General features: G+C 42.7%; 3 protein-coding genes and 1 pseudogene across 4 annotated transcripts; 1 reads left to right on the forward strand and 3 right to left on the reverse strand.

The window, feature by feature from the left end:
• Positions 1-353: 353 nt before the first annotated feature.
• LOC111969669 (dolichyl-diphosphooligosaccharide--protein glycosyltransferase subunit 2) lies at positions 354-10,346 on the reverse strand. Of its 2 annotated transcripts, XM_070445603.1 has the most exons (17): positions 10,242-10,346; positions 9,523-9,710; positions 9,247-9,342; positions 8,899-9,074; positions 8,611-8,686; positions 8,344-8,478; positions 7,815-7,991; positions 7,420-7,538; positions 7,126-7,231; positions 6,554-6,645; positions 6,329-6,443; positions 5,946-6,227; positions 4,645-4,740; positions 4,303-4,378; positions 2,883-3,012; positions 1,923-2,017; positions 354-1,126 (listed from the first exon to the last, which is right to left on the reverse strand). In XM_070445603.1, exons 1-16 carry the CDS (start codon positions 10,282-10,284, stop codon positions 1,966-1,968), a joined length of 1,959 nt encoding a protein of 652 aa, XP_070301704.1. In that variant the 5' UTR covers positions 10,285-10,346; the 3' UTR covers positions 354-1,126; positions 1,923-1,965. The 2 variants fall into 2 exon arrangements, with proteins under 2 accessions (XP_070301704.1, XP_023851612.1); XM_023995844.2 differs by lacking the exon at positions 1,923-2,017.
• Positions 10,347-10,951: 605 nt separating this feature from the next.
• LOC111969682 (myb-related protein B) lies at positions 10,952-21,938 on the reverse strand. Its single transcript, XM_023995858.2, has 15 exons — positions 21,692-21,938; positions 21,109-21,205; positions 20,924-20,995; positions 20,673-20,765; positions 20,239-20,459; positions 19,889-20,033; positions 19,733-19,786; positions 17,424-17,630; positions 16,940-17,212; positions 14,654-14,826; positions 14,433-14,532; positions 14,212-14,319; positions 13,999-14,115; positions 13,779-13,910; positions 10,952-13,552 (listed from the first exon to the last, which is right to left on the reverse strand). The coding sequence occupies exons 1-15, from the start codon at positions 21,730-21,732 to the stop codon at positions 13,424-13,426; spliced, it is 1,962 nt and encodes a 653-aa protein (XP_023851626.1). The 5' UTR covers positions 21,733-21,938; the 3' UTR covers positions 10,952-13,423.
• Positions 21,939-22,467: 529 nt separating this feature from the next.
• Positions 22,468-23,689, forward strand: LOC111969687 (uncharacterized). The gene is made up of 3 exons (XM_023995872.2): positions 22,468-22,575; positions 22,725-23,426; positions 23,600-23,689. Exons 1-2 carry the CDS (start codon positions 22,551-22,553, stop codon positions 23,423-23,425), a joined length of 726 nt encoding a protein of 241 aa, XP_023851640.1. The 5' UTR covers positions 22,468-22,550; the 3' UTR covers position 23,426; positions 23,600-23,689.
• Positions 23,690-25,034: 1,345 nt separating this feature from the next.
• Positions 25,035-26,646, reverse strand: LOC111977779 (intraflagellar transport protein 52 homolog; annotated as a pseudogene).
• Positions 26,647-26,939: the final 293 nt, after the last annotated feature.

The following is a 26,939-nucleotide window of genomic DNA, read 5'->3' on the forward strand; positions in this document are numbered from 1 at the left end:
TTTATGTGTAGTGTACATTACCAATTTGTCATCTGTGAAGTGTGTTGTCACATGGAAATGCATTTTAGGAGTTAACTGACATTCCTACTTACGGTTCTCTTCCAGACTTCTACGTAGCGAATATAAGCGATGTATCTGGCGATGTGTCTGGCGATCTCCTACCCTAAACACCACTTCAAATGACCTGAAAGTATGTCATGACGATACTTTCTTTTTTTCAGAGGAAAAAAATATGCTGTTTTCCTATCAATGCTTAGAGTTCAAATTAACACATTGCTCAGTTCATACACTACTCTGCCAAACACAATTGTACTGAATAACGTAACCGCACAGTTTCCACAAAGCAGAGTTAGTTTCCTTCATCCAATACATTTATTGCAAAAGCACTATTAAGTACTTTAAAAAAATATTACAACACTACAAAGGGTGTATTGCACCCAGAAGAAAAAGCAGTACACTTATTAATCCCCATTTCTTTATTTCATTACAAAAACATGTGATTTTTTAGAATTACCCATCAAAATGTTGTTCTAGAGGGGGTTAGGTCTTTATTGTAAGGGGAAAATAGCTCACACCCTCCACATGTAATTCATTGAGAAGACAAGCATACATTACAGACTTATGATGAACATGTCAGTGAAGACACCATCAATAAACCTCCATCAAAAGGCCTTGTAAAAAAAATCAATGGCTTACTTCTTGACGCACCTTTTGATACATAGCAGTGGTAAGATGGGCACAGAGAATCTGGAACGTACAAAAAAACTAATCCATCCCAATTACATTATGAAACCACAAATGATATCCCCAAGCCTGTGGTGAAGAAAAAAAAAATATGAAAAAAGGCATTTGCAACAGTCACAGAAAAATGAAGTGCAAGGATGGTTAGCTTTCCACCCCTCAGTAGGAGTATTGTGTCAGTGAGAGTCTGTCCGGACCCTCTACCAACACCTTTGACTAGAACATTTATTATTTTCAAGTTGAAAAAGAAAAGTTAAACTGCATTTCAAATTGTCCATTGGATTCATGGAATAACCTCTGACAGTCTGATGGTTGACGATGTGTCAAACGAATCCTTGAAAACTAAGCATCTTTAAATCTTCAATCTTGTCATTTACTTGCAAGTCTGCAAGAGAAGAAAATACATACATTAGAATGTTTGTTGTACACTTTAAACAATCATCTAATTTAAAGCCTGTTAACTGAATGACAAGTCCTGTATACATGTTTAACACATCTGATGTGTAAAACTTCTTCATGCATTTCTTTACAGCATAAAGATGAAGTGTACAGGACTTTCTCAGCAACAGAACATGAACTGCAGAACAATCAGGATGACATAGGTTAATTCTGAGCTCAGCCAATGATGACACACCACACACGTTGCATCTGAGAATAACTATGTACAATGGCAGGCAATATGAAGATGAATAAAATGGTGACAGACATGATGTTAAAGGTGATAGAGCTGGGTGATATGGACAAAAATCCATATCGCAATAAATTGCCTGAACTGATGCAATAAAGATAAATAGAGTGCTAGGTTAATAACAATGTGCACCACAGCTTATTTTATTTTCCTTTAAACTACTACTAGTTTGATGGTTGTAGCCATAAATTGTCCCTTTAACAAATAACCCATATTAGCAAACTCCTTTCAATTTCACATCTCTCTAGAATAGGCTACTTATCGTAATGAACGATATCAGCAAAATGCCTACGATGAGTGATCGGTATGGTTGGTGTTGATCACTTTTGGTTTATAGTCCCAGCTGTAAAAGGTGAGCAGATGATTTTGTGGTGGGATGAGCAAGATGCTGGCCAGAACACTAGATAGAGAGAGCCCTGACTGCACCACACAGCCATGCATTAGACAGGGCAATGGGGATGCACTGGGATGCAGTCCATAGAGATGCCCTTACTTCAGCCTGGAAGACTGGCCCTTTGTTATTAGAAAACAGGCCTTTACCGCAGGCTCCTATACTTTGCCAACCTACAACTTTGCTCTGCGGCAATCCTGAAAAAGAGAAATGTAGCAAGGAGTACACAGGAGAGTTAAGGAGACAGGCAGTCACTATAGGAGACAGTGGCTAAAGAAAGAAAAGCAAGCAGAAACAAGTCAAGATTCATCAACTGAAATTAAATCCACATCAACCAGAAGGATCATTAGACTAGCAAATGGTTGAAAGGACCCGGTTAGAAATTGGCATGAACAAGGTGCAGTAATTCCACAGTAAAACTGGCCAATTAGACCTTGACGTCTTCAGCCAGTGACACACGTATTACCTCTGTGTCTCTATGGCCTTTGGAGAGATTTACATGTTGAAGAAGTGAGGGGAATCACCCACACGGTGCAATCTGGCCAGGCCCTCATGGCCCCAGTGGTTATACGCTCTACAGTGGAGGCACACACCCAAGGGGGCAGTGCGCCACCGTAGGCTCTTACACACCCTCTCAAGGGCCCTGAGTGAACAGTAGTCAGCCACATCTCTGACAACCAACAGAGGTCCAAAATCCCCAGAGTCCTTGTCATATTAAAATCCCCAGAGTCCTTGTCATATTAAAAATAGGTCAAACTTTCTACCTGTGGTCGAGAGCTCTCCAGAAAGAAACCCTGACAGCGATCGCAACACAGACTAACAGGAGCCATACCTAACCTAGGGCTCTACAGTGCGACCATGTTACTTGCATATGCGCCTAAATATTTGACAGCGCATTCTTTATTTATGAGCACCAGTGCGTCTAGAGAAATTAAGGATTCTAGCTTAAGTACCTGAAACATGTTTAATTGTGCTCCTAAATTTCTTACTGTGCGACAAAAAAAAWTCAAATTTTCACACGTGCTCCTTGTAAAAAAGGTCAGCGTAGAGCTCTGGCTATACCTCTTCACTGCTTTCTGGGCCAACATGCGGTTTCCAGCCAGGAAGGTGAGACTGCCGATGATAGCCAGGTACTTGAGGGTCTGGAACATGTTGAGGTGAGTCCAGTAGACGTACATCAGACCCAGCATGCCTGAAACAACCAGAACAGAGTAAAGGTGATCAACTAGGAACAAGATATACACCTCTTTCAGAAAGTTCACACCCCTTGACTTTTTCCACATTGTTGTGTTCCAGCTTGAATCATTTTTTAAAATTAAATTAAGATTGTCACAATACCCCATAATGTGAAAGTGGAATTGTTCGTGGAACATTTTCAAAATGAATAAACAATTAAAAGCTGAAATGTCTTGAGTCAATAATTATTATTATATTAGAGGAAGGAAACTGCTCAGGGATTACACCATGAGGCCAATGGTGATTTTAAAACAGTTACAGAGTTTAATGGCTGGGATATGAGAAAACTGAGGATGGAACAACACTGTAGTTACTCCACAATACTAACCTAAATAACAAAGTGAAGAGAAGGAAGCCTGTACAGAATAGAACATATTCCAAAACATGTATCCTGGTCGCAACAAGGCACTTAATACTGCAAAAAAAAAAAATGGGCAAAGAAATAAACTTTTTGTCCTGAATACAATGAGTTATGTTTTGGGAAAATCCAACACAAAACATCCCTGAGTACCACTCTTCAAATTTTCAAGCATGGTGGTAACTGCATCATGTTATGGGTATGCTTGTCATTGGCAAGGACTAAGGATTTTTTGGGTGGGATGAAAATAAACAGAATACAGCTAAGCACAGCCAAAATCCTAGAGGAAAACGTTATTTCCAACAGACACTGGGAGACAAATTCACCTCTCAGCAGGACAATAACCTAAAACACAAGGCAAGATCTACACTGGAGTTGCTTACATAGACAACATTGAATGTTCCCGAGTGAATAGTTACAGTTTTGACTTAAAACTAAAGCAAGACATGAAAATGGCTTTCTAGCAACGATCAAAAAKCAACTTGACAGAGCTTGAAGAATTTTTTTAATAATAAAAAGGGCAAATATTGTACAATCCAGGTGTGTACATTTCTTAAGAGACTTACACAAAAAGACTCACAGCTGTAATCGCTGCCAAATGTGTTTCTAACATGTATTGTCTCTGGGAGTGAATACTCATCTAATCAAGATATATTAGTGTTCTATTATTCATTAAAAAAGTATATAATTTTTCCTTTCACATTGCCGATTCTTTTTTGTAGATCGTTGACCAACAATTTCAATTATAATCCCACCTTGTAACAACAAAATGTGGAAAATGTCAAGGGGTGTAAATACTTTCTGAAAGCACTGTATCTGTGGAGTGACAATGCCAGTAGTTTCCATTGTAATCCTAGACTCAGAACTACATCATTGCTAAGTACTCACATGCGTGGCCCACATGGAAGAGCACAGAGCTGGGGGAGAAGCTGAAGTTTGAGATGTTGGCCCCGAGTTTGAACCACTGAACAGAGAGGGGGAGAGAAGAATAAACTATACCACAGCAGTACAAAGGATCTGAAAATAGATTGTCCAGGTAGCACACAATGCAGTGATCCAAGCCTTAAACAGTAAGGACAATGTCATCACTCAAAACTGTAAATGTCATAGAAAATACATAGCTTTATTCTAAGCCTGGGTAAATACAAAAAACAGACAGAATAGAGGCAGATTTGAACCCTTTCTAAAAGGTTACCATTGAACAGTTCCAAACAGAGAAGTGAGCCTCACCAGAATAAGCAGCAGGAGAAACGGTGAGAGGACGAGGGCTGTGAAGGTGTTGGACACCACCGTGGGTGGCTTCTTCTCAGGCTCCCGGAACAAGTGCTACAGAGGAGGAGAACATCATTCAAGTCCAGTTATTTATCCATTTATTATACAACGGGTGGGTCTAATCCTGAATGCTGAATGGTTAAAATTGCATTGCAGCCGGTGTCTATTCCACAAGTTACCACCAGCTAAATCTATGAAGTTAAAATGCCTATTTACTCTGTTCCATCTGACTGCGCAATTCATTGTCTCATCAGCCCAGCAATTTCTAAACTTGATCTCCACTATATAAAGCATCTAGACATAATCTCACATTTCTTTTAGACTAACATTTAGTTTTCAACAGAGATTTGTATAAACCTTGCTGTCTTTCTCTCCGACATTTGCAACATTGTTTCAATATTCAAATTCAAAGACAGACAGAAAGGCAGCTTTTCACAGCCAGTCGAAATCATGAATCAGCATTACTTTTATGGATATATACACAAAGAAATGTCAATTGAAAAAAGATCAAACTAAAACATGTGCAGCTAGTTTGCAGTCATTCCAGTTTCAGTTGGAAGTTATTGTGTTAGCTGTGTTGTTGACTAGCTCCTCTTAACAAGTGTCCTGATGAGTGAGCACATTTTCGAAGCGCGCCTCATTAGCTCATTGTTATGGATGTGTCCAGATAAATGTCACTAGAAAACAGCTTAAACAAATGCGGCTACTTTTCTGTTAGTTTGACATGACTAAGTTAGCCCTGGTTGGCTAGCTAGCAAGTAAGGGATAATTACGTTGCCAGCCAGTATGGAAATAGAACATTTAGAACGAACGACTGGGTTGCGTCCATAGATACAGAACAAAAAGACTGAACGAATCGGCCACGTCTCTAGCAGCCAAACCGATAGAATAAACGACCAGCTGGCTTGGGTAGCAAGCTAGATTTGTGTTGGGACTAAATTTTGTGGAAGGATGAAATATTATGAATAAATTCATGAAAATAATGTTAATGAAAATATGTCAATCAGTATTTGAATATGTTGTTAACCCGTTGTATCAAAGTGATAATGCCCTCGAAGCCGGTGTCAAAACACCAGCTTCTCGGGCATTATCACTTAACTAGTTTATCTATCAGCAACTATGCACCAGAGTTAGATTTATCTCATATTCATTAGTCATTTCAAGCTATGACTAGTAGCCTCAAGAGTAGCGAAACAGCTAAATGTTACATAACTCATCACAATGTTAAATGATATGCAAGTGTTTGGCTTGTTGTTAACCTGAATATCTGGTTTGGGCATGTAAAGGGTCTTGGACTGGATGGCTGCTGGGGCCTCCTCATCAAGGAACTTCAGAACAACATCAGCCACGTTCCACAGAATGGGGTTCTCCAAGGTGGCATCTCCCACGATGAGGTGGAGGACATAGGTCCCAGACATGGAGTCAAACTCAGACTTCCTCTCTGCTGTGTCCAGCTCAAACTTGTAAAGGTTCTTACTGTCAGGTTCAGCAACAAACACAACCTCCTGGCCAGTTTTCTGATTGTGAAACCTCACAAAGGTCTGGAAAGAAAATCAAAATACCCTCAAGAGGTGTAGCACAATGCAATGTTGACAGAATGAGAGCAGAACATAAAAATGTTCACACAGGAAAAGCCAAATACCTGGTGGGGAGTGAGCTCTACTCCCGTGTTGACATCCACTAACTGGAAAGTCATGGCAAAGTTCTGATGGCTGTCTGCAGTAAAGGAGCCCTTGGCCTTGAAGGGATAGTCCACCCTGAAAATGACATAGTTTAGATTTATTTTGTGTGGCTATGGGTAAGGACAACCTCTGTGTTATTGGTCAGTATTAAAAAGGCCTTCATATACGTGGTTGGGCTCTCTGACCTGGATGTCTTGGTGCCGATGCTCTGGTCCTTATCCACTACAGACAGGTCCATATTAGTGATGGCTACATCAGTGGACACCTTCACTTTCAGCTGAAGGCAGGTGGAGAGAGAGAGAAATGAAGGAATTAAATGGAATTCATATGATGAAATTCAAATGAAGCAGAGTGATTGTCACATGTATGGTGAGTCAGAGAAAGCTAAAGTAAAATGCTAGAGGTTAATAGTTTTGATACCTGGTCAAGTAACATAAAAAGATATGTATGCTAATGAAAAAGGCTACTTTGTAAGAATAACCTTCCTTGGCAAGCACAATGAACTGCTAACCTTCTGACAAATCCCAAAGAGGCAACTCTGACTTAACTTCCAACAACTAGAACATTTAGACTAATTGATGGTTCTCAAAATAACAAATCCAAAACTATAGACCTTTTATACTTGGTATTGTGTGTACCATGCCCCCATTTAAGAAAATGCTAAACTTCCAAATACTATATAGAAGATTCTGTTTATGTTACATCTGGGTACCAAATGATTCCCAATAAATTTCTCTTCAATAGAAGACAAGCTCACCTCAACCTGATTGGCAACCAATCGGCTGTCCCCGGTGACAACCACAGTAAACTGGTAATATCCACTGGCTGGCTGGCTAGCCATGAAGTTAAGTTCAAAAATGCCACTGTAAAACAGTTGGAAATAATTATTACAAACACTACAACGCTGACATACAAATAACATACATGAACAGCAGAGACATTTCCTTGACAGCAAAGAATTGATTAAAGCTTGGAATCTATAACACTCAATATTAATCTACACAAAATTATTGCCCAGACAAATTCAAATCGGTCTGTCTACCATACTTACTCTCTGAGGGAGAAAGGTGCCTGGCTGAGTACAACACTCTTAGAGGCTACAGCTTGAGCAGATTCCACCAGCACATTGGCTGAGGCAAGAGGATTGGACAGGATGTCTGTCACCAGAAGCTGTGGGTAAAGACAAGGAGCCAGATAAAGGGTCAGTGAAAAGAAAATGTGTGAGACCATTGCCCAGTGGTGGACTAGCAAGGGCACTGAACCTTTTGCTCCTCAAGGTCCACTAGTGTTCATGTCAACAAGGTTTGGGCTCAAGTAAGAAACAACAATATTCATGTGACATCCTTCAAATGTGTTTCCAATTGATGACATCTAAATCATATATATATATTATTATTTTTAAATGTCACTGGATGATAAACACTGGAGTAGTAGAGGAGAGCATACATGCAGGATTGGCTGGCTGTGGGAGACTGTGGCAGGCCCCTGGGTGCTGACGATGACTGGCACGTGGAAGCGGTTTCTGGAGAGGGCGGCAGCAGCACAGGCTACGCTGAACGCCTCAGACCGGGAATCCCAGGACTTCTTACTGAACACAGAGTTCACCAGCTGGATCACCTGGTCCTGTGGGGATAACAGCTCACATTAGTTCCACATTTATAGTAATCTGATAAGAAGATAGCTGGAGTTTCAAGTTTTATTGTCACGTGCACAAGTACACTGAAAATCTTTTCTTGCTTGCTCTTTCCCAACAATGCAGTAATCGATATCAGTAGTACTATTTGTTTTGTAAAAGTCAAGTAGAACAAAAAGACACGAGAAATATAAAATAAACAGGAGAAAGTAAGCAAGCTACTCTGGAGTTCCATTCCAGAGATCTAATACAGAACACATGATCAGGGGGGGAAAAAATCCCCCCCCCCTCATGCAACCTGCGTCTCTTCTACCACCCACATAAATGGTGACAGCAGGTTACCTCTTTCAGAGGAGGCGCCGTGTCCACATGGTCTGACAGTGTGTAGGCTGCTGTCACAAAGAGGGCGGTCGCCTCAAGTCCCTCCTCAAACTGGAGGTACACTCCACCCAAGTCATCCAATCGTGCTGCCAGATCCTTAAGAGGGAGAGAAAGGTTCAAATACAACATCTCTGCTTGAGAAACCAGTTTGCATGAGAGAAATTTGCAAAGTAATTCACCTGACAAAACCTGTAGCACAGCACCACCTGGTGGGCTTGTGAAACTCACCTCAATCTCCTCCAGGATTCCTCCGAGCTGAGCCTGCTGGGAGAGACGGGTGGCAGTCTGGAGTGCAGTAGTGATCCTGTACAGAGAGACAAGAAAAAGAACAGTCACTTTACTATGACAAAGCGGTGTTAAGTCTTTAGATCAATGGCCATAAGAATGCGTTATCTGTTCAAAAGCGAAGTTTGTTAGAAAGGACAAAGTAACAATGAAGTTCAAAAACCCAAATGATCAAAGAAATGATTCAGCAGCAAGTCTGTTCCATCTGCCAGGCCAGCGGGTATTACTCACGCCAAGACGTTGTCCTCCTTGGCAATACGGGAGACGAGGGCAGCGACGACTTCCTGTGAAGCCAGAGGAAGCCCCAGGGAACTGAGGGCGCTGACAGCTCTGAAGATCTGTGTCACTGTAGAGTCCTCGCTGACTGCTGCCAGAAGGATGTCACGGGTCTCGTTGGATACTGGCATCTAAATAAGTAATTAATAAAGAGGGAGAACACAGAGCTAAGCGAGGACTTCACTGGCAGAGCATCCAAAACCACCATCATAAATGTTGTCTTAAGTCCATGCAAGCCACCATTTATGTTACTGGAAGAGCAAATTTGTCATACATAAGTAAGCTCCCTATAGGACTACTTACCTCACAGTCTGAGATGGCCTGACTGGCCTCAGCAGCGAAGAAGAGAGAGTCGACACTCATGGGGTCCAATTGGGCCTTCAGAAACTGACAGGCATCCTGCAAAATAAAAAACAAGGATTTAATAAGGCAACAAGCTGTACAGTAAAACACATAGGTAAACATTGTGGTGATTATGGAAGTGAATAGCCTAAGGTAACTAAACATGCCATAGGCTACACGTTTTGGATACAACAGTCAAGCCTCTTTCCTTCAATAATTAGAGGCAAATTTTCTTACATTTTCATCAGCAACTGAGGCTCCGAGCTTGCTCAAACCAACGATGGAGTAGTATGCTGATGCCAGGTCTGTGAAGGGTTGGCTCAGGAGGCCTTTAAGTCTCTCCACGTCTGACAGGGAGAGGTGATGTGATGGGGTCAGCGCCTGGGCCCCGAGAGCCACCGTGAGGAGGACCAAGCAGAACATACCTGTGGGGACACATGCATGATGGTTACAGCCAGGTCAGTAGGAGAGGGAAGATCGCAACTATTTGAGTTCCCATTTTAGAAATGTAGACTTGTTTGTGGTCTCGATCATGCAACCATTGCACAGCAACCCATGCAGAACACTCCATTTCTTAACTAGAGGAACCAGCTAGAAAGCTAGCTAACCAGCTAACGTGAGCGATAGATTTTACACAAGCTCACTAACGTTGGCAATCATAATACAGACAACGTACATTTGTATACAATCCAATGGTATTCATGATGATGTAACGTTACATGTATTGCAATATATAGTTAACTACGAGTCTACGACATCCTAGCTACCTGCTAACGTTAGCTTCCACATAGGTCCTGTCACTCCAGCCTGGAGTGCAGGCGTTACATACCTGCACGCACCATTTGTAGACTTTAGCAATATCAAAATCAGCGCTAGACGATATTACTCAATTTGGGTGGCAACTAGGAATTAGAAGTTTATTTCGATCGTATTTAGAAACAACTCTTTATACTTACGAGGCTGGGCCATGTCCACTCCAATGATGTATAGATAGATCATTGGCCCACTCTTGTCGTCTAATGTATCGTCACCTAAGAGCCGCAATTGCTTCCGGGTTCCAAGCCTTGGAGACTACCATTTCAAAGACATGGGGTGGTAATTGCATTTTCAGACTTGGTATGTGTTATTATTAAACAACCACCTATCACAAAACGTATTATTTCCCAAATATATTACAATAAAATATTTTAAAATCATATATCCTCAGATGCTTTGTTTTATGAAATGTCAAATCTGACAGCTAGTGTCGTTACCCCTATTCGTATAATTGGTTACAACTAACTGCTGCAAATGAATGAACGCGTTCTGATATCAGAACCAGAGGGTTGTTGGACATGTCTGAAATGTGGGCCAGAATAACAACAAAAAATGTATATCAAATAATCGGGTATAATCTGTGCAAATATTATACATTTACATTCTATTTCAGTGCCTTTCAAACGATACCGGGCTCATGTGACTGCCCCTCAACACAAAAAGGGGCGGGTTCACATGAGCATTGTGTTCGTTTTTCATTGGTCCTCATCAAGAAACAAGCCACACTCAAAATTCCTAATCTGGCCCATCAATGATTTATCACAAAATCAATAGCTCACCCACCGATTAAGTCAATAAAAAGACAACATACATTTAATACTTTTTCAATCACACATTGTAAATGCACAGATAATTTTACAAATTGTTCATATAATTTAATATTTTTAGTTTGTTTACATTAGTAAAAAAAAATGAGATTCTTATACATTTTGTTATCTGCACAGAACATTATCAGGTTTCAGTAGAAAAATTCTGTTCCTCTTAACATTTTGGACATGAGAATAGGGCAACCCGAGTGTATGATTCTTCTATGGTGATGCATATTCACCTCACATGCTTCTACTCTTAAAATAGTAGCCTATAATACAACTACAGTTGACAGTAGACTACATATTGTCAAAATAGATCATAGGAAACAAACATTTCTGCAACCTCACCAACCATCTGTTCGCCTGTGAGTCAACTTGTTTCGATTCATTATTGATTGATCAGGTAATCAAACGCAACCATGACAAACATAGTTACAAACAACTCCAATACTGATAGATGTAAGTGCAAAATGACATGTGAACTTTAGATATCAAAATGAAAACATTTAGACCTTTCTATTACATTTGAGTATGACAAATTTGATTTAAGTGTGGATTAAATTGTTTTTGTACAGTGTTAAGACCTTTACTAGAGAACGATGCGTGTAGATTCAGACTGCATTACATTTGAAACACTTATATATCCATAAAGTTGCCCTACAATACAATTCTTTCCATATTTACAAGTATCTAGGACTGAGAAAACATTACTTCAGTTGAGCATTCTCAACACAGCAAGATACTTTTTTTGTTGCAAAATTTTGTTTTATAAACATAAAACCATGCTATCATTGAAAATACCAACACAATAAAGGCTGGGTTTACTCAGGCTACCTGTATAAACGCTGCCTAAGGTTGGGAAGAGACGCATTGAAACATGTTTACCATATTTAATCCTTAAGAGTCTAAGCCAGGGTGTATTTAACCTTTTATTTTAAAAGGCACTAAACTATCTCCATATATACAGTGCTTTCGGAAAGTATTCAGACCCCTTCCCCTTTCCCACATGTTGTTACGTTACAGCCTTATCCCAGAATGGAATAAATAAACATCTCAATCTACACACAATACCCCATAATGACAAAGTGAGAAGAGATTTACACAATGTTTTGCAATTGTATTAAAAATTAAAATATACCTTATTTACATAAGTATTCAGACCAGCTCAGAGACAGGATTGTGTTAAGGCACAGATCTGGGGAAGGGTACCAAAAACTTTGTGCATCATTGAAGGTCCCCAAGAGCAGTGTCCTCCATCATTCTTACATGGAAGAAGTTTGGAACCACCAAGACTCTTCCTACAGCTGGCTCCCCAGCCAAACTGAGCAATCGGGGGAGAAGGGCCTTGGTCAGCGAGGTGACCAAGAACCCGATGGTCACTCTGAAAGAGCTCCAGAGTTCCTCTGTAGAGATTGGGGAATCTTCCAGAAGGACTAACATCTCTGCAGCACTCCACTAATCAGGCCTTTATGGTAGAGTGGCCAGACAGAAGCCACTCCTCAGTAAAAGGCACATGACAGCCTGCTTGGAGTTTGCCAAACTCTCAGACCATGAGAAACAAGATTCTCTGGTCTGATGAAACCAGATTGAACTCTTTGGCCTGACTGGCAAGCTTCACATCTGGAGGAAACCTGGCATCATCCCTACGGTGAAGTATGGTGGTGGCAGCATCATGCTGTGGGGGTGTTTTTCAGCAGCAGGGACTGGGAGACTAGTCAGGATCAAGGGAAAGATGAACGGAAGAAAGTAGAGAGATCCTTGATGAAAACCTGCTCCAGAGCACTCAGGACCTCAGATTGGGGCGAAGGTTCACTTTCCAACAGGACAACGACCCCTGACAACGACCATGTTTTAATGCGGCTCTTCCCAACCTTAGCACACAGCCAAGACAACGCAGAAGTGGCTTCAGGACAAGTCTCTGAATGTCCTTCAGTAGCCCAGCCAGAGCCCGGACCTGAACCTGATCGAACATCTCTGGAGAGACCTGAAAATAGCTGTAAAGCAACGCTCCCCATCCAACCTGACAGAGCTTGAGAGGATCTATAGAGAAGAATGGGAGAAACTCTTCAAATAAAGGTGTGCCAAGCTTGTAGCGTCCTACCCAAGAAGACTCGCTGTAATCGCTGCCAAAGGTGCTTCAACAAAGTACTGAGTAACGGGTCTGAATACTTATGTAAATGTGGTATGTATTTTTTGTCATTATGGGGTATTGTGTGTAGATTGAGGGAAAAAACTATTTAGTCCATTTTAGAATAAGGCTGTAACATAACAACACTTGTAAAATGTCAAGGGGTCTGAATACTTTCCAAATACATCGACACGGGGGAGTTTTTAACTAGGGTTGCAACATTTCGGGAACTTTCAATAAATTCCCTGGTTTTCTAGAAGTCACGGTTGGAGGAAACGAGATTTTGGGAAAACCAGGCAATTTATTGAAAGTTCCCAGAATTTTGCAACCCTATGTTTAACACAATGGAAATGTCTGCAGAGAGGCCAACAAGGTTGGTGAGGGCTCAGGACAGGATGAGGGCCCGGTTAGGAGCGTGGGATTTCAGTAAACGGAGGTAACGTCTTGCTTTCTCTGTCATTATGAGCTGGTCCTTAGTACGTCCACATACCACTGCTTCCCATGCCTTGGACATCTGAGAACACAGCAAAGCATATCAATAACTTCAGATGCAAACAGACAAATAGAGGGACATGGAAACCATTACAAAAGATGATAAAGGACATGTACAACAAAATAGATGTGTGCATTACAGGCTATTAGAAAACTCATGATTATGATATAGTATACAAATAAACAGCTATATAATAATTATTTAACTTAGATAGCAGCCAATGGTAGCGTTTCATTAGAGTACTCACTGGGGTTGGGGGCACTGTGTTGGAATATGCACCACTCTCACTGGGTCCTAAACAGAAGCCCTGATCCAGAACATTCTCCTCTTTATCTTCAGTCTTCATACAAAAGGACGAGGAGTTGAGAGACATCTCAGCCTGCCACAAGGATGACAATATACAAATCAATGGAGGAAATCACCATCAACAATAACAGCAGAATTCAATCCATTTCTAATGGATGTACCTTAGAAAAGGTTTTGGGCTCGGACTTCATGGACTGATGCCTGGCAGTGACTATCTCTTTGCAGTCCATGACATCCAGAGCCAGAGATTTACGCACTTTCTTCATTGGAGGCCGATGCTGGAAGCAAAGGAATGGACCACATAGTCAGACCATTTCATAAGACAGAAGCATCATCTGTGTAAGTAAATTATCGTAAAATTTCATCATACTCACCACCTGCTTGCGTCTTTGCTCAGGTGGACTCTCATCCGTCACAATCAGCTCAATCCCAGCCTCTTTCAAGAGGACCTCTTTCAAGTCCTCCTCATTCGGAGTCTGAGGCTAAGACATACAGAAATAAACTATTTTCAGCAGGATATTGAAGAAATTATCCATACAAATCTTCTGACAATCCAGGTGCTTTCATTGATAACACTAGCAAGTGAGGGACTCACCATTGGTCGCAGATGACCATACTTCTCCATGGCATTTTTGAATGGAGTTGGAGTCCGCGGAGTGGTGTCAAGATTTGACTTGTGGTTGGGTGTGATGAACCTTTATAAAAAGACAAACTAAATATAATTCTCTACTGCTACGAGAGATTGATCATATACCATGCCAATAATAACTTGGCGCATACAAGACAATTGTTTATCAATAATGCCTTATTACATACACTGAGTTTGGGTACAGCTTGGATGCGCAAACAGAGTTTTCCTTCTGTGTGAGTGGAGTCTTGTCACGGTGTAGTGGTGTGGTAACCCCAGACTTCTGATTGCACACTGGGGTAGAGGTGAGAGATGGATTCTCCAGCTCAAAGTTGTCCTGTTTGGTCCACATGTTGAGGAACTGGAAACACACACCGCATTTAGAAACCATTTCACTAATATGACACCTAACATCCATTTGCAATAGTACCCCCCACAGCAACTCGCCCYAGCCTCCCCCATTTCTCCTTCACCCAAATCCAGATAGCTGATGTTCTGAAAGAGATGCAAAATCTGGACCCCTACAAATCAGCTGGGCTAGACAATCTGGACCGTCTCTTTCTAAAATGATCTACCGAAAATGTTGCAACCCCCTATTACTAGCCTGTTCAACCTCTCTTTTGTATCATCTAGAGATACCGAAAGATTGGAAAGCTTCCGCGGTCATCCCGCTCTTCAAAGGGGGAGACACTCTAGACCCAAACTGCTACAGACCTATATCTATCCTACCCTGCCTTTCTAAGGTCTTCGAAAGCCAAGTTAACAAACAGATCACCGACCATTTCGAATCCCACCGTACCTTCTCCGCGATGCAATCTGGTTTCAGATTTGGTCATAGGTGCACCTCAGCCACACTCAATGTCCTAAACGATATCATAACCGCCATCGATAAGAGACATTACTGTGCAGCCGTATTCATCGACCTGGCCAAGGGATTRGACTCTGTCAATCACCACATTCTTATCGGCAGACTCAACAGCCTTGGTTTCTCAAATGATTGCGTCGCCTGGTCTCTATGGGGGTGCCACAGGGTTCAATTCTCGGGCCGACTCTTTTCTCTGTATATATCAATGATGTCGCTCTTGCTGCTGGTGATTCTCTGATCCACCTCTACGCAGACGACACCATTCTGTATACATCTGGCCCTTCTTTGGACACTGTGTTAACTAACCTCCAGACGAGCTTCAATGCCATACAACTCTCCTTCCGTGGCCTCCAATTGCTCTTAAATGCAAGTAAAACTAAATGCATGCTATTCAACCGATCGCTGCCCGACCTGCCCGCCCGTCCAGCATCACTACTCTGGACGGTTCTGACTTAGAATATGTGGACAACTACAAATACCTAGGTGTCTGGTTAGACTGTAAACTCTCCTTCCAGACTCACATTAAGCATCTCCAATTCAAAATGAAATCTAGAATCTGCTTCCCATTTCGCAACAAAGCATCCTTCGCTCATGCTGCCAAACATACCCTCGTAAAACTGACAATCCTACCAATCCTCGATGATGTCATTTACAAAATAGCCTCCAACACTCTACTCAACAAATTGGATGCAATCTATCACAGTGCCATCCGTTTCGTCACCAAAGCCCCATATACTACCCACCACTGCGACATGTACGCTCTTGTTGGCTGGCCCTCGCTTCATACTCGTTGCCAAACCCACTGGCTCCAGGTCATCTACAAGTCTCTGCTAGGTAAAGCCCCACCTTATCTCAACTCACTGGTCACCATAGCAGCACCCACCCGTAGCACGCGCTCCAGCAGGTATATCTCATTGGTCACCCCCAAAGCCAATTCTTCCTTTGGCCGCCTCTCCTTTCAGTTCTGTTGCAAATGACTGGAACAAACTGCAAAAATCACTGAAGCTGGAGACTCATATCTCCCTCACTAGCTTTAAGCACCAGCTGTCAGAGCAGCTCACAGACCACTGCACCTGTACATAGCCCATCTGTAAATAGCCCATCTGTAAATAGCCCATCCAACTGCCTCATCCCCATAATGTATGTATTTATCTTGCTCCTTTGCACCCCAGTATCTCTACTTGCACATTCATAGTCTGCACATCTACCATTCCAGTGTTTAATTGCTAAATTGTAATTACTTCGCCACCATGGCCTATTTATTGCCTTACCTCCCTTATCCTACCTCATTTGCACACACTGTATATAGACTTTTTCTACTGTATTATTGACTGAATGTTTTTTTATTCCATGTGTAACTCTGTGTTGTTGTAGTATGTGTCGAACTGCTTTGCTTTATCTTGGCCAGGTCGCAGTTGTAAATGAGAACTTGTTCTCAACTAGCCTAACTGGTTAAATAAAGTTTATTTTTATATATAAATAAAAATATGGAATTTAATTTTAGGAAAATGAAACATGGTAAAATGTGTTTTTGGCACGTGATTATGTACAAAACAATGGAAGTGACGAGTCATTTTACTGTGTTAGGTCATGGTGGTTGAGCCATTACCTGTGAGGGAGAGAAGGGCAGGATCTTGACCGGGGTGCTCTTGGGGGTCCTGGAGTTGTTGGAGTCAGGGGACAGAGCTATGCGACGGCGGCTGCGGCGGTTCAGTATGGAAGGTGGGGTGATTCCTCCAGGGGAGATGGGGATCAGCTCCCCCCGGTTACCCTTACTGAGTTCCTGTAGGGCACTGCCCTCCAGACGGAACTGGGTCCGCTCTGGGCTCTGGCTCTCCTCGGGCAGATCAAAGACAGCCATGTTACACCAGCCATCCAGGTCCTCGTAGATGAAAAGAAACAGAAACAAAGTAAGGAAGAATTTATGAAAATAAATATAATTTGCCAAACTAATTCATACCAAAATAGTCAGACATCTTGTCTGCCATATCTGATCATCAAATGAGATCTCTTTGGTGTTCCATTCAAAGCAGAAGATGAACGTGGTGAAATTCAGAAGACAGAGGTATTATGACCACATCCAGCACTCTTACCCCATCCACCATCTCCATCACCTCTTTTAAGGCTGGGCCGTTGGGAGAGAGGAAGCCTGAGCTGTCCACCACCCAGCTACTGGTATTCAGTTCACCTCCTGGGGTGTTTGGCTCACTTTTGGGGGTCTTTGACTGTTGAGGAGAGACAGCCTTGTGGGAGCCTGCTTCTTTCGGTCCGCCTCTTACAGTGGATGTACTGGCATTCTCCTGTAGGGAGCGACATAAGCTTGAAAAACAGAATGGAGATCCAGAAGAATAGATTAAATGAATATGTACACACACACAGCTACAAGAGCAATGTGTACTACCTTGAAGACTAGTATAAACTAGTAATATTCTAACATGCACATGCTCTAACACACAAAACTCCCAAATGACAAAGCTAAAACAGGTTTTTAGAAATGTTTTCAAATGTATAAAAATTTAAAATAAACAGAAATATCACATTTACATAAGTATTCAGACCCGTTACTCAGTACTTTGTTGAAGCACCTTCGGCAGCGATTAGAGCCTTGAGTCTTCTTGGGTATGACGCTACAAACTTGGCACACCTTTATTTGGGGAGTTTCTCCCATTCTTCTCTGCAGATCCTCTCAAGCTCTGTCAGGTTGGATGGGGAGCGTCGCTGCACAGCTATTTTCAGGTCTCTCCAGAGATGTTCGATCGGGTTCAAGTGCCGGCTCTGGCTGGATATTCAGAGACTTGTCCCGAAGCCACTCCTGCGTTGTCTTGGCTGTGTGCTTAGGGTCGTTGTCCTGTTGGAAAGTGAACCTTCGCCCCAGTCTGAGGTCCTGAGTGCTCTGGAGCAGGTTTTCATCAAGGATCTCTCAGTACCTTGCTCTGTTCATCTTTCCTTCGATCCTGACTAGTCTCCCAGTCCCTGCAGCTGAAGAACATCCCGTAAGCATGATGCTGCCACCACACTTCACCGTAGGGATGGTGCCAGGTTTCCTCCAGATGTGACACTTGGCATTCAGGCCAAAGAGTTCAATCTTTGTATCATCAGCCCAGAGAATCTTGTTTCTCATGGTCTGAGAGTCCTTTAGGTGCATTTGGCAAACTCTAAGCGGGCTGTCATGTGCTTTTTACTGAAGAGTGGCTTCCGTCTGGCCACTCTACCATAAAGGCCTGATTAGTGGAGTGCTGCAGATGGTTGTTTTTCTGGAAGGTTCTCCCATCTTCACAGAGGAACTCTGGAGCTCTGTCAGAGTGACCATCGGGTTACCTATTTTATAATTTTTTTTACCCCCTTTTCATGATTACGATCTTGTCTCATTGCTGCAACTCCCCAACGGGCTCGGGAGAGGCAAAGATTGAGTCATGCGTCCTCCAAAACATGACCCGCCAAGTCGCGCTTCTTAACACCTGCTCGCTTAACCTGGAAGCCAGCCGCACCAATGTGTCGGAGAAAACACTTTTCAACTGAAGTCAGCCTGCAGGCCCGCCACAAGGAGTTGCTAGACCGTGAGGAGCCAAGTAAAGCCCCCCCAGCCAAACCCTTCCCTAACCCGGACGACGCTGGGCCAATTGTGCACCACCCTATCGGACTCCTGGTCACGGCCGGTTGTGAGAGCCTGGGATTGAACCCCAGGCTGTAGTGACGCTGCAACACTGGGATGCTGTGCCTTAGAACGCTGCTCCACTCGGGAGGCTGACCATCGGGTTCTTGGTCACCTTCCTGACCAAAGCCCTTCTCCCCTGATTGCTCAGTTTGGCCGGGCAGCCAGCTCTAGAAAGAGTCTCGGTGGTTCCAAACGTCTTCCATTTAAGCATGATGGAGGCCACTGTGTTCTTGACCTTCAATGCTGCAGAAATGTTCTGTGCCTTGACACAATCCTGCCTCGGAGCTCTACGGACAATTCCTTCGACCTCATGGCTTGGTTTTTGCTCTGATATGCACTGTCAACTGTGGGACATTATATAGACAGGTGTGTGCCTTCCCAAATCATGTCCAATCAGTTGAATTTACCACAGGTGGACTTTTGTAGAAACATCTCAAGGATGATCAATGGAAACAGGATGCACCTGAGCTCAATTTTGAATCTCATAGCAAAGGGTCTGAATACTTATATAAGAGATGTATTTTAAATTTTTAATACATTTGCAAAAATAACTAAAAACCTGTTATTGCTTTGTGTAGATTGATTAAATAAATAACAATTCTCATCAATTTTAGAATAAGTCTAATGTAACAGATGGTAGAAAAAGGGAAAGGTTCTGAATACTTTCCGAAGGCACTGCATTTATAATATAAAACACTCAAGTTTATCTGCTTTCCCCCATAGAAGTTAGCAGTGTTTGCATTTTACCGGCAGTGTGGGGTCTTGGTCTGGTTCCCTATCCATAGAACCACCATTGTCCATCTGTAGAGACATAACAAATCATGTTTCACAGAAAAACATTATAACAAGGATTAGTTTGAGCATAGCCCAGATGTTGTCAAACTGATTTCAGAAGGAACCAACCTGCTGATCTCTACTGTGGTGGGCCATGCTCTCTTCTGGTTCCATCTGCTGACATTTCAGATTAGGATCCACCCTGCTGTAGAAGCCCATCTCAACCTTACGCTTGATGGTTGAGTTCCAGTGGTTCTTCACAGCATTATCTGTCCTGGAACGTGAAATTTTAACATAATGTTGTAGTAATCAAGATATAGCTAGTGTATGAAGTCGAGCACTAATCCAACTCCAATCCATTCAATTGCATTTATCACAAAATATGTGGAGACTAATAAACTGTTCTGAGTGATCCTGACATTTCAGCGCAGACATGTCAGAGTGACTCTCTTAGCTGGAGTACATGTCAACACAGTTACCTTCCGGGAAGCAGCTTGGCGATCTCAGCCCAGCGGTTTCCCAGCATGCAGTGGGCCTTGTAGATGATGAGGTCCTCCTCTGCTGTCCAGGAGGATTTCTTCACGTCCGGGTTGAGGTGGTTGTGCCAGCGTTCCCGGCACTGCTTCCCCAGCCGGCCCTTCAGGTGCTTGGCCACGATAGCCCACTGCTTGTTGCCATACCTGTTCACCAGGTCTATCACCTGTGGAGAGGAATGCAGGGTTGGTGGCCGTCTGAAAATGTGGCCTCTGAGTGGTAGTACAAGCCACCCGGAGGCTGTCCTTAGATAGGAGTCAAAGCAGCCAGTTGAAAGTAGAGCTGACTGAACAACTATTGGTAAAACTCAACAACTAAAGTTTCTCTCACAAAGAAGTCTAGTAAAACTGATTGTAGAGTAGTCACCATCACAACTAACCTTCTCGTCCTCCTCTTTGGTCCAGGGCCCTTTGACCAGATCTGGATCCAGAACCTTCAACCAGCGGTGCTGGCACTGGTGTTCTGAGCGATTCTGTGCCATACAGCGTTACCATACAGTTAATGATTTAATGCAAAATAAACCACACACGCCTTCAGAATGTATTTAATATTTTAACCCTTCAGTTGTATTATTTGTATTGTCAACTGGATATAACAGAATATATACTGTACTCCGTCGAACTCGCTCACCGGTAAAATGCTGGCAATGTATTTCCAGTCATTTGGCCCCCGGTTTTGGACCAACGCTTTCAGATTGTCATCCTGAGAATAAAGTACAGGCATTTTATGAAGAGCTAAGTAACTAGCCCATTCCAAATAACCAACCATTTATAGATCAGCATTGGTGGGGGATGTGTAAGGGGACATGAACTCACCTCATCTTGTGTCCATTTCACTTTGACCTTTCCACAGTCTCTCTGTTCAGCCACGTCAGAGTCAGTGTCCTGATACATTGCCTCCTCCCCATCCTCTCTAAAAAGACAAGCAACAGGGTGTGGTGGTCGAGATCAAACTCATGCAAAGGGCGCACATGCATTGTACTGAAAAGTAGCTGGCTTGGGTGTTAGTCACAGAATTCTCAAACAAAGCATTTTTATACCTAGCTAGGTACTTACTACAAGCAACAGATTATGTGAGCTAGTAAACGTTTGTGCTCTCTGATTACTACGGTATGCATTAGAAAATTCGGTAATTTATTGTTTCATGCCATGATTTGACTACTGTAACGTTAGTTAGCAACATCTGACGTCGACCTCAACTGGTGGGGTGACAAAAGCGCGGTCAAATCACGTAAATGCGCAAAAATAATCGATGACATTCAGTAATCTCATATTATAAAATTGTACATAGATCCCCGTCCTCTTAAAAATAAAATTAGGATATGGGCATTGTTATTTATCCAACAGCTGTTGTAGCTAACAATAACAAAGGTTAGAATCCGATTAGCTAACTACTTACCCGCGCGACCACCAGGACATTTCCCTTTGCTTTACCTCCATCACTAAAATATATTGTATATATTTTTTGGGCCACGTCGTGCATATATTTACAAACTATATTATAGGAGAAAGTCTGTTTGTCGTATATAATCCACGTTGGTAAAAACAAAAAATCGAATTGTCGCTGGGGTAGGTACACTGGATTGCAGACAACACACTAGTCCGCGCTCAAGTTCCTATCTCGCGCGCTTCTTTTCTCGCAGGCTCACGGCTTTCCCGGGAGTGACGTGACCAGAGGTGTGCGCGCGCAGAATTGAAACGTTCTATTTGTTCATATAGTCATTGATTTGTTCCTATGATTTGTCAAGGGACACAAATATATATATATATATATTATTATTTTTTTAATTGGCCCGGATTGTCTGACTAGTGACTTTTCACAATGCTGTTTCTCTGTCTACCGAATAAACTATTCATATCGATTCATGCATATAAAGGCTAGAGATAAATGCTCACTTTTATCACAAACTATAAACTGGGTTGTTCGAGCCCTGAATGCTGATTGGCTGACAGCCATGGTATATCAGACCATATGACCAAACATTTATTTTTACTGCTCTAATTACATTGGTAACCAGTTTATAATAGCAATAATGCACGTCCGGGTTTGTGATATATGGCCAATATGCCTGGACACAGCCATTAGCCATGGTATACTGGCCATATACCACACCCCCTCGGGCATTTTTGCTTAATTATACACCCCCCTCCACCTTATCGTTGCGGGCCTTCAATAACAAACAGGTGAGACAATCAACCAGCAGATTAAAAACAAGCTGCATTGTAATTAGGCAACCATTCAATGATTGTCTAAAAACATGGACGAGGAACTTGCCAGTGCTGGTAAGAAAACAGATTTATTTGGCAAAGCAATTTGAATCTCTGCATAGGGTACATTTATGCTAATTAATATGAAGAATAATCAAAACAATTGCATGTTAAATCATTTGGTGGTGAGACATTTTAACTGCGTTGAATTATTTGCTTCACAGATGCATCCATGAGTTTTCAGTGCCCATCTCCCTCAGAGTTTGACAGAGGCTTCTTGGACCAGAGTTTGTCTGTGTCTGCTCTGTCACTGATGGGACAGTCCACATCGGTGCTGCCTCCAAATAGAATTGTTGTTGAGTACTATGGTTCCGAACAATCCCTCCTGGCCTCCCTGTGTCAGTCTCCCAACCCTGTGTCCCCCTCTCAAGCCATGAACCTGAACTCTAAGGAGGCTACACAAACACCACGGCTCACTATACCTGTAGAGAGCAAGTCCTCTACTCCCGCTGAGCAGGTCCTCCTCCAGAAACCCAAACTAGCCTGCCCGTTGGATCTGTCCTACATTGATCTGACTGCCTCGCAGGTTGCCTGGGAGGTCTCCCTAATCCGACCTGAGACTAACAGTCCAAAACCGATCCTTGAGTCAAGCACGTTGGAGACTACCTGGAGTCCCAAGTTCCAGTCTGCACCACCATCCCTGGCTGAGATCTCCCTGATCTGGTCAGGCTCACCCCCACATGGAAATAACACAGAGGACAACCAGAGGTCCTGGAAGGAGGTCACTATGGGTTCTAGTCTCAGTTCCAGCCTGAGCCAGACCTCAGGTTCAGCAGCTGAGGATGAATGGCAGAGACGCACAGCCATCCCTACAGGTTTTGACAAGCCAAAGTGGGGATGTGACAGTGCTGTACTGAAAAGTTGAGGTAAGATTCTCCGGTTCAGTGACTTATTTTTTTAGTTGCTGCTGTGTCCTGGCCAGAAAGTGTTTTTGCTGTAAGTGGGCCAGACCTGGCATGAGATGTCCTAGTTAAACTAAGACTTCAGAGTTTGTTTAATGGCTTGTATATTGACATGTTCTCTTATTTCACCTTTACAGACCTTAAGGAGGATATTCAAGATGCCTGTGAATTTTATTTTACATGAACCTTTTAAAGTAAATAAAGTTTTGTATTGATTAAATCGACAATGCCTCTGAGTATTTAGGGAATGACAAATGCCAACATTTATGATACTATAGCACAAACATACTAAATCAAATGTATATTGTATGAGGTTTCCCACATTTAGAACACTAAACAAATCAACTATCTCTTCAGTTTGATGGAGGATATGGGGTTACATTTTGTATTTAATGGAAACACTATATACAAGGATCTAGACTGTGGATTTGGCTATTTCAGCCACACCCGTTACGGACGTGTGTAAAATTGAGTGCACAGCCATGCAATCTCCTCAGACAAACATTGGCAGTAGAAGGGCCTTACTAAAGCGCTCAGTGACTTTAAATGTGCCACCTTTCCAACCAGACATATCGTCAAATTTTTGCCCTGCTAAAACTGCCCTGGTCAACTAAGTGCTGTTATTGTGAAGTAGAAACTTCCAGGTGCAACAATGGCTCGGCAGTGAATTGGTAAGCCACAGGAGCTCACAGAACAGGAATGCTGAAGCGTGTAAAAAATCTGTCCTCGGTTGCAACACTCACGAGTTCCAAACTGCCTCTGGAAGCAATGTCAGCACAAGAACTGTTCATCGGGAGCGTAATGAAATTGGTTTCCATGGCCGAGCAACCACACGCAAGCTTAAGATCCCCATGCTAGAGTGGTGAAAAGCTCACCGCCATTGGACTCTGGCGCAGTGGAACGCTGAATCACTCTTCACTGTCTGACGGATTAATCTGGGTTTGGAGGATGCCAGGAGAAAGCTACCTGCATAGTGCCAACTAAAGTTTGGAGGAATAATGGTCTGGGGCTATTTTTCATGGTTCGGGCTAGGCCCTTTTAGTTCCAGTGACGGGAAATCTTAACACTACAGCATACAATGACGTTCTAGACGATTCTGTGAATCCAACTTCGTGGCAAAAGTTTGGGGAAGTAAATTCCCTGTTTCAGCATGACAATAACCTGTGCAAGGTCTGAACAAAAACACCTTTTGGGATGAATTGTAACCCAGGCCTAATCGCCCGACCTCACTAATGCTCATGGCTGAATGGAAGCAAGTACCAACATCTAGGAAGGCTTTCCACTAGAAGAGTGGAAGGCTGTTATAGCAGCAAAGGGGAGACCAACTCCATATTAATGCCCATGATGTTCGACAAGCAGGTGTCCAAATTTTTGGTCATGTAGTGTAAATSCACTGCAAAATGTACAAACTCTCACTGGTTGCTAGAGTCATCAGAACTGGGAAAACCTGGTCTGTGTGTCTATCATGTTCCTGTATAGGAGAGATGGGATAAATCATTTAAATTACACTAATTGCAAATGAATGTCAACCAAGGCCTAGATCAACAAATACTGTGCATCTTTATCAAAGACTCAATTGGTCATATCGCTCACCTGGTTGAGCTTCTTGAACTCTACAACCTGGAAGAAGATGTGCTCCAGGATGTGTTTGGTATCCCTTTGGTCTTTATCCAACTTCCCCGTCACCCCCAAGACGGACCCACACTTCCTCACGTAGAACTCTAGATTGTCGTCAGTGCCTGCAGGAAGAATACAGAAAACACGTTCTGTTAATAATGCTCGATTCAAATATAACCTGGGGTTAACACTTACATTTGTTGGAGAGCTGTGCCAAACGCACTCTCAGAAGAGAAGGTTTCATCCAGGTCAAGCATGGGGGGAGGCAGGTCCCTGAAGACAGGTGGAAAGACCTGCTCAAAGCAACCCATAGGAGAACACACACACACATTTTAGAGGGATGGCAAATTGATCATTTTCTACAATGATCAAGTGTGTATTGTCACATTTTAATAAATCCCAGTCAATTAGCAAAAAGTGTTGAATACAGTCTAGTGCACATGCCATTCTCAGTTGAGTGTACAGAATCCACATCCAATCACGGCTGAGCTAGACAGGAGCTGGGTGAGATTGTGTAGAGCTGGAGAGGGGAAACCTACAGCAGGCTCCAGCTGGGGAAGGGGAGTCTCAAACTGAGGTGTGATCAGCTGGAGGGGCTCATGTTTGACATCTGCTTGCAGGAACTGCAGTGGGACAAGTCAAACACATTGGTGTCAACAAACACACCGTAAACATGTAGGCAAAGCAGACAAAACATCCTGTAGCCACCAACTACAGCCTACGGTAATGAACTGATGTCTGTCCAGTTTCAAAAGCAGTATGTGTTTCCACCTGATGACTTGGGGCAAAGTGTTTGACAGCTTGAGTAGACATGTCAAACAGGGAGGTCAAAGTCTCTTGGGTTTTCCTCTCCATCTTGCAAGCATACTCGTAGTCGCATAGACAGGCAGCCTGTGTCTGGTAGCATGGTGTAATCTGTGATCTGGGCAAAACACAGAATGATAAGTGTCACTTCTAGAACTAAAAGGTAAAACTGCAGATCCTAAAACATTCCTTGGCTTCTCACCTCGGAGTCCTCTGCATCCATCTGGTTCAGATTAATTTTATCACCCATTAGCCACTGGAAAACCACATCCTGCATAACAAAAATAGACAGGCAACATTACAACCTAATGGAGTCAGTAGGGGATCAAATAGTGTTTCACCAACCATTACATCATCACCATTACAGTGGTTGTGATCACACTCTCACAACTATTCTGGAGTTGCTGTGAAGAAGTTAACGAGCCTGCCATGAGGACGTCGTCAAATACCCTTTTCACACTCACTACTGAGTGGACCGAGACATGCACAGCCAAGCTGTACTGTGCTGGTCCGGTTAAGCCTCCATCATAATTGAAAGAACCATGCTGGAAAGGACAAAAATATCCGAACCAGCACAGTACAGTTTAGGTCGATATGATCATGTGAAAAGGGTAAAAGAGCGGGCACAATTGGCTCTCAAACCTAACAGAAGTCTGAGTGTTTTAAACTGACACTGCAATCACCATTCATTTACTGTTCTCCTCCTTGTTCAGGTACTGGTCACTGAACATGTGACAGGACCCCATCACTGCCAGTTTGCCTGCCTCCTGCATTACAAAAAAACAATTGACATAACTAGTAAATAACTGACATACTGTATCTTTGAAAAACAACAACGTATGATCTTCCAGTGGTGTTTGCAGGTCAACGGGTGCTCTCTTGTACTCCCTGTTCACTCATGACTGCATGGCCAGGCATGACTCCAACACCATCATTAAGTTTGACGATGACACACCAGTGGTAGGCCTGATCACCGACAACAACGAGACAGCCTATAGTTAGAGAAAGTCAGAGACCTGGCCGTGTGGTGCCAGGACAACAACCTCTCCCTCAACA

The sequence above is a fragment of the Salvelinus sp. IW2-2015 genome, linkage group LG1, assembly GCF_002910315.2.
Source record: "Salvelinus sp. IW2-2015 linkage group LG1, ASM291031v2, whole genome shotgun sequence".
Classification (NCBI taxonomy): domain Eukaryota; kingdom Metazoa; phylum Chordata; class Actinopteri; order Salmoniformes; family Salmonidae; genus Salvelinus; species Salvelinus sp. IW2-2015.

Coding starts and splice junctions, on each gene's coding strand:
- LOC111969687 (XM_023995872.2), top strand. CDS start 22,551: ATGGACGAGGAACTTGCCAGTGCTG. Junction 22,576..22,724: donor CGAGGAACTTGCCAGTGCTG/GTAAGAAAACAG, acceptor TTTGCTTCACAG/ATGCATCCATGAGTTTTCAG.
- LOC111969682 (XM_023995858.2), bottom strand. CDS start 21,732: ATGGAGGTAAAGCAAAGGGAAATGTCCTGGTGGTCGCGCGG. Junction 19,787..19,888: donor ACCACAGTAGAGATCAGCAG/GTTGGTTCCTTC, acceptor ATGTCTCTACAG/ATGGACAATGGTGGTTCTAT. Junction 14,533..14,653: donor AAGCTGTACCCAAACTCAGT/GTATGTAATAAG, acceptor CTTTTTATAAAG/GTTCATCACACCCAACCACA.
- LOC111969669 (XM_070445603.1), bottom strand. CDS start 10,284: ATGATCTATCTATACATCATTGGAGTGGACATGGCCCAGCCTC. Junction 6,646..7,125: donor TGGTTGCCAATCAGGTTGAG/GTGAGCTTGTCT, acceptor ACCTGCCTTCAG/CTGAAAGTGAAGGTGTCCAC. Junction 3,013..4,302: donor CTTCCATGTGGGCCACGCAT/GTGAGTACTTAG, acceptor TGGTTGTTTCAG/GCATGCTGGGTCTGATGTAC.